General features: G+C 35.9%; 1 protein-coding gene across 2 annotated transcripts; it reads right to left on the bottom strand.

The window, feature by feature from the left end:
• On the bottom strand, window positions 455-6,438 carry LOC109223996. Of its 2 annotated transcripts, XM_019388525.1 has the most exons (10): window positions 6,235-6,438; window positions 5,832-6,007; window positions 5,138-5,269; window positions 4,996-5,046; window positions 4,245-4,341; window positions 3,306-3,352; window positions 2,439-2,655; window positions 1,911-2,040; window positions 1,800-1,842; window positions 455-718 (listed from the first exon to the last, which is right to left on the bottom strand). In XM_019388525.1, exons 1-10 carry the CDS (start codon window positions 6,338-6,340, stop codon window positions 650-652), a joined length of 1,068 nt encoding a protein of 355 aa, XP_019244070.1. In that variant the 5' UTR covers window positions 6,341-6,438; the 3' UTR covers window positions 455-649. The 2 variants fall into 2 exon arrangements, with proteins under 2 accessions (XP_019244070.1, XP_019244071.1); XM_019388526.1 differs by lacking the exon at window positions 5,138-5,269.

The following is a 7,440-nucleotide window of genomic DNA, read 5'->3' as shown; positions in this document are numbered from 1 at the left end:
CTTAACCCCCCCACCCCATGGCTCCACTACAACAATTACAACTGGTAGTATTAAAATCCATTTCTGTTCCAGTAGTATTAGTAAAATTCCCAAGCTGGCCACTCCTTGGGCATGACAATGACCCCTAAAGCAAAGAGATCACTCTCCACCAATCAAGTTCACATTTGACTAATAAAACAATGCCTATCTTGTCAACGCTAAAATTCTAATCATCCTCGTCATAACATTCTTACACGACTCCAGAAAGAGAGGTCTTAGGGCGCTAAAATACATTCAAATGCGTGCATAAACCAAGTCTAAAACTCTTTGCTCAGCTATCAAAGTATAAGACCAACAATAGTCTTTTTCTTTATAATAAGTGCGTGCAAGAGAGTGCAAGCTGCAAAGTGAAAGTACGGAATCAAACTCAGCTTCATTAGCGCCTAATAAAGAAATACGAATTTAACTTCAAACATATGCATTCATTTAGCACCCCATCCAACGTGAGATGAATTCATCTATTAGCAAAAGAAGTGAGATGTGTCTCACTCAAGTTTGTTTAGCGTGACAATCGAGTAATATAAATGCAAAACTTTGGCTTCTAGGTGCAGCAAAGGGTCAAAAGTATCTCAAAACATCCTCCAGGTGCAGCAAAAGGGTCAAAAGTATCTCACAACATCCTGCCCCTCAATATTGCTTCTGCTTTCCTTACCTGCTTCAGGGGTCCGATGATGAAAACCTGATCAAACGGGGGAGATTGGTGTTATACATATCAATCAACACCACAAATCCATATCAAACAAAAAGAAGCAAGCCATCATTCTAGTTAGTTTGCACTTTACTTCGTTTCCCATGCTAATATTACGTGCTAAAATGCAAGTCTCAGGCAGGCATTCATTTTATCAGAGCGAGGCGAAAAAACCCTGAGACTTTTTTATTTAATAGTCATGTCTTAGCGATTAACAAGATGCAAGTAATTCCTTCTTTTTTTTTTGAGATGGTAACCGATAACAAGATGCAAGTAATTCTAGTCAAAGTTTATTCTTTTAGTGATGAACTATAGTATTGTGAGTTGTTTTTTTGATTTGTTAACTTGTTGGAAGCACACAGTGATCGAGTTGTATTATGCAATTGTAAATTATTTCGATAAAGATAAAGCTCACAGTGATAGAGTTGTATTATGCAATTGTAAATTATTTCTATAAAGCTAAAAGTCATTTTTTGATTTGTCTAAAACTTAGTTGCATCTCAAACCAAATTAAATAATGAAAAGAGTAGTCTTTGAATAGAACTTTAAAAAGTATTTCAAGATTTCAAAGTCACTGATGACATTTCTTTGTAAGCTGATATTCCTCCTTTTAATGTTTGGGTTGTTTGGGATTGCTTCATATAAGTTTCACCCTATATTAGGTAACGCGCTGTCTAACGTCCCCACACTAATCACATAGACCAATGTGACTCTTTGGCTAGACACCAGCACCAATGTAAATTATCTTGCAAATGTAACAAAAGTAACGATATTGCTAAAAGTTTTTTTTCCTTTGAAATGGATGATATTGCTAAAATAAAGATAGTTGATGAATTTAGTGGAAGGGTCGGTGGGATCCCGGTCAACTTCCTTCCTAACAATGTATGTGAATGGGGATAAGTACACCAGAACTTAAGTGCTAATTTTGAACTGCAAACTTGTAAATGAATTGGCCTACATAATTGAGATCATAAGAGAGGAAGAAGTACATCGTATCCCTTCCAGATATGAATGACAATCTACTTCAGGTAATAATTCAAAAGTAAAGAGTTACATGTTTAAATTTACCAACCTTGTCTGGCGTCCCCTTTGATCCACCGATTAGGATTTCTGCCCTGCAAAATGTTTCATATTAGGACCCACTAAACCAGCAAACAAGAATGATGAGAGGAGAGAGTATTACTTGCATGATTCTTTGATTGACAAAATCGAGGACCCTTTTCTACCAATAACGCATCCCATTTTCCTGGCTGGCACATCAAGTACTGACAGAATCTCCTCTTCCAAAGTATCTCTTTCCACATTGAGGAACTCTGACAGGATGAATCACAGTTTAGCAGAAATGCACTAACATTTTATTGGTTAAGATTATCTCGCAATTTGATAATATGCAAACTTTCACATATTAAATTTTCAAAATTATGTCCTATTACAAATTTGTATCTCCAAAATAGGCTATGTCAGTCAGCCTTCCACCTACATGCATCACATCTGACACTTCTTGTGTTATACTTTTGATGGGGCAGCTTAGTTTTCCACTAACTTAGAGGTGATCAAACTAGGCAAAAATCAGGACGCCGCCGCAAGGCCTTAATATAGTTCTGAAGGATAAGAAACTTCTCCAATTACATAAGAGAATATCCAAACAAAATAACATGTGAATTCTGGTATCACTAAGTATTCATGGCCTTGGTGGAGAGCTCGAGATCACCTGGAATGGAAGGGATTGCTGGCCAATCCGCATATCCATTGTCACTTATGCAGAAGCACCGAGAACAAAGTGAACCACGAACTGCAAGTCTCCACAATGATTGTTCACTCAATTTCTCCATCATCTTATGGAATATGTATGGAAGAAAGCGAACATCATCAGCAGCCGCACGGACCATCAGCTCAGATAATGGTCTGTAAGTCCAAAACTGAGGATCCTGTAGAAAAGGAACTAAGCAATGTGATTCTACAAGGTACATAAGCAAAGACACCGTGCATAAAAGGGATATCTAAGCATGGAAAGAAGCTCCATATAGTTAATCTAATACAAAAATTAATTTGAGAAGTGAAAAGTTGCAGTCATGTATAACTGCGCAAAACCTGAAGCTTTGGGGCAAGCATGTTATCAAAATACAAGACCATTTAGTTGGGATCGGCAACTATTTTGAAGAGCACATACATAGTTAATTGGAGCAATAAACAAGAAAATCTTGTCAAAGAACTCATCCCTTGCCAACTCTAAATACTTGGTGATTATTTACCCATAGCAGGGATTTGGGGGATGGCTTTCTTTTTTTCTCCTAATTATTCTTTGGTTTGGGGGTGGGGTTTTCTCACTGTGTTAGTTCCTGAAGACTACTTGTTGCCAGGTGCCTACTTGGTAATTCTTTTTACATATAATTCATCTTGTTTTTCGACTACCAAAGTCTTTGAGAACCCCTTGGCAAAAGGGTCAAAGAACTTTCTCAAAATGATCTTTTCTCCGATAAAGCTATTTAACTGTGGTCTGGGAATGATAACCAAGGATGCATGTTCCACATGGAAGGCATGTCAACTGAAGAAAGAAATTGGTAAAACAGAATCCAACCTCCCTCAGAAGGGAACGGACTTCTTTTTTCTCGACATATGATATACCTGCAATCACATAAAAGAGATAGAAAGGAAAAGGAAAGCCAATTAGCAACTATATCTCTCCATGAACTTCTTTTTTACAACCTAGAAGTTTTCCATAGCAAGCTTTTTCTAGTCATGAGCATCATTAAAGTTCATTGCATGCCCTAAGTTTTTATGAGCAAAAACTAAAGGCAGAGAGAAGAGGTGGTTAGAGTTACAAGTTCCACTGGACGTGCAAATATAGTTGAGGTTATATTGTCAGCATTAAGGAATCCTTGCTGTGCACCATAGAATTTTTGCTTCATTTATTTTCGCTCTTTACATTTTGAAGTTATGAACTAGCCAGAATTTTTTTGATTTTCCTTAGATATTCTTCTTCCTCCCTTCCCCACCTCACTCCTCCCAACTAATTACATTACATGTATACCATGACAACCCAAAATATGCAAATTAATTTGTTCCCTAGTCAAAACTTACAGAATAGTATCAATTTCCAATGCTATCTCTCTAAATGTATGGATAACAACGCAATGATGAAAAGACATTCCTCAAAGAATGAGATGCAGTTCAAAGAGGACACTATGTAATTCTTTTCCTTTCTCTTTTATGATTAAAAACCATAAGAGCAAGCATAATCAATGCCAGATCCGAGATAATGGCTGCCCTTGTTCAGCTGCCATTTTCAAAAATTACAAGAATTGATATTGTTGACCAAAATCCATAACCAGTGACATTTGGATATTTTAAAGATCTTGCTTCTCAAAACCAAATCAAAACATTTCAGGAATCAAAACAAAACCAAACTTAGCTGGTCATCCTGCAGGAGTATTTGCATTTAACCACTCAACATTCATATACTCGGTGCAGTCACCACATGGAAAAGATAAATAGAAACTGAACAGGGACATAGTACCACAATAGCGTGGATCTGCAAGAAGGCGCACAAAAGAGATATGGTCATCTGGTGCCCTCTTCTTCCCCAGCTGTTCCTCTATCAGATAATATGCTATCTGTACAACATAGAAAAGTAAACAGTCACCGAGTAGAAAATCAACTTTGTTTTGCTGTTGGAAGAAAGTTAATGTTCAGGAGTGCTTTACATTAAATAAACCATATCTGGAATAAAGAATCAGTGGAAATGATTTATTTTATCACACAAGATAGATTTTTACTGCACTATGGAAGATGTTAACATCATCGGCAGCAACTAAAGGAAAAGCCTCTCATTAATGGCTCATGTTCAGTCCTACTTTCCAAAATACTAATGAAGACGATATCATCGATCTGATGTCAAATCATCATATAAACGTCCAAAAAATAAGATTTCATCCGTTGAGCTTCTAAATAAGATACCAACTCCAATCAGTTAGAGGTCACAAAAAGTGGTGCAGTAAATTAAACAAAATATAGCAAGAATATTATCTAGCGAGGCAGTGTAGAAATCAAAACTATCATGGCTGGGAAATCAGCACAATCCAGGTGAACAATAATAAGAAAGATATCTTACACATGAGGTGGTAGAAAGGAAAACATGCAATGAGTATGCAAAGGGCCCGGTTAAGCAGCAAGAGAGTAATGTCTGAATCACTTACAACTTTCGTTAAAAGGTATCTAACAGGAGAAACTAGTAGCCAATAGCTTAAAAGAAAGTACCAGAAGCTAACCTGGGTATCCATAACATTGTGCAACTTGATATCAAACTGATAGTATAATGCCTGAAAAAGAAAGAGGAATTATATGTGACAAAAATGATACAAGAGGGAAAAGAGAAACACGATTAGGAGGCTAAAAGAAGTTCTATAAGACCTCACTATCCCGTTTGCAGTCGTGAATAACTTTTGTGACATACATAGACTCAAGAGCAGGCTTACAGGCATTAATCAACTTTTTCCCACCACGAATTGCATCAACTAGGTAAATAGCATCCGGAAAAGCAAGCTGTCAATTTAAATGAGGAAAGGCCAACTAGAGGGTGAATAATATGGTCAAGCCCCACTCAAAATTCTATGATAAAACTATAAACTAGTGAAACTTAGCATGGAATCACCATCCAACGCCAAAACAGTCAATTTACACATCTTGCAATTTGTACACTAAAATATTGGATTTAGGACGCAGAAAAGATAATCTTTAACCAATGCTCAAAATGGTCGAGCTTGGGTTGATAGGGGGCTTGCTACAAGCCTTGACATATGAAACCCGAGCACTAAATCCATTAATTTGAAAAAAAGCAGGTAATGAGTTTGATTTGGATGCACAAAGTCTAAAAGATGATTATAGCTATGTCATTGTCAGGCAAGGGAAGTTTAGGAGATAATTCTCTGAATTCGGTAACTAATATCTATTGGGTTCTTTTTTGCTTGCAAGAAAACAGATATTCAACTAAAGTTACTCCTAATAGACTCACACAAAGCTACTATTGAATAACATCAGAATACTAGCAAATCAAGTGAGGCACAAAGTTGGAATATACTCGGAACACGTAGGAATTGACAAATACCTGCACAATGCAGAGAGTTCCATATCGACAGAGGTCAACACCCTCGCAATCAAGTCCAACAACCAACTCATTTTTTGGGGAAGGGTTGAGAAATGTTGCTGGAAGTTGAGATTCATGGGTGACGATAAAAATGGGTACTGGTTTTAGAACTACTTCATGATCGACATGCCGCCTACCTGCTCAAATACATGATTAAGTGATAAGAACATTAACCTGTAACTAAACTATTACAGAATACACATAAAAAGCGCAATGAACTAAATGCCCCGATTGGAGCCCTAATCACATCCCAAAACCAGCTAGGACAGTAGACGGGTTAGAAAATAGTAGGCACACATAATTTTACCCTAAGTTAACAATATCAACATAGTAGTAAAACTAAATGTTGGGCATAAAAGACCACCTGAATTGGAGGACGGTAGAGGAATGTAAGTTTGGCGAGGACTAGGTGCTAAAGCCATAAATTGAAAATTTGAAATTACCACCAGAGCAACAATCAATTTTAACATCAAAAACCTTTTTTGTCTATGATTGGATATTCATGTTCACAAATACTGCTGTTGTTGATACTTTTATTCAATGGATATAGCAGCAGTGAAGAGGCTATAAAGACCTGCACAACGGTACAATGCGGCGTCTCTGCTCAGGGCATGCGCCTTTTGCTTGATACTTTTGCCGTACTCTTTCTGTTCCTCTCGGGCGGAGCCGTCTGCGTGCTGTGCCGTTGTTCTGACACTTTGTGGTATATTGGAAGTTATATAAGAATGGCAATGCCTTCTTTTTAAAAAGGATTTTATTCTAAAAGTATAAATGTTCTTTTTCTTTTTGCAAAGTAATACTCTTAATTAATGTGATGAAGAAGGTTTTTTTTTTTTAATGTTGTAAGGTTATTAATGTCACTTGTTATGAAAAGTTAACATGTCACCCGATAATATATAAAAAAAATTATAGTACATAATTTTTTTTTAAAGTTATAAAGAATGCTAGGATATAAAAATTTGAGGAGTATCTAAGTTATAGACACAAATAATACTATTTTTTATGAAGAGTTATCTATTGTTGTAAGTCAATGTAAACAACCTATACATTTTGTGTGCACATAATTTGGGCTCTTTAAAAAAAATTACTTAAAGATTAATATGTAATGTATTTTACACCATAGTACTCATGAAGAATTATCCCTCAACAAAATTAGTAGTTCATTTTCAATTATTTGTGGCAATACAATAATTATATTTTACTTATTGCGTTCTTCCCTTTGCATCCCATCCATTTCTTTTTATTCCGTAACAAAAATCACCAAAAGCAAAAGATAAAACTTAGGAAACTTAAATATATTTCATCCGGTCTTCTAAATTCAAGTTCATTTCTAATAGTTCTTGATTTCGCCATTGTTAATTAAATAATTAAAATTTGAAAACGATGGTGATGTTGAGCTACTACTTCATTTTGATGATACTAGTATTAATAATGCGTTATGTGGGGGCATTGTTAAAGAATGTTAATCATATCAAAGTACAATTTATTTGTTTGAGCAAATAAGATCACACGATTTAACAAAATCATAACTGTCGTTTTATCTCACAACAAGTAATAAAAATATATGTAT

This window comes from Nicotiana attenuata, chromosome 3, assembly GCF_001879085.1.
Source record: "Nicotiana attenuata strain UT chromosome 3, NIATTr2, whole genome shotgun sequence".
In the NCBI taxonomy this organism is placed as follows: domain Eukaryota; kingdom Viridiplantae; phylum Streptophyta; class Magnoliopsida; order Solanales; family Solanaceae; genus Nicotiana; species Nicotiana attenuata.
The sequence above is the reverse complement of the archived record's forward strand: the minus strand, read 5'-3'. Positions and strand labels throughout refer to the sequence as shown.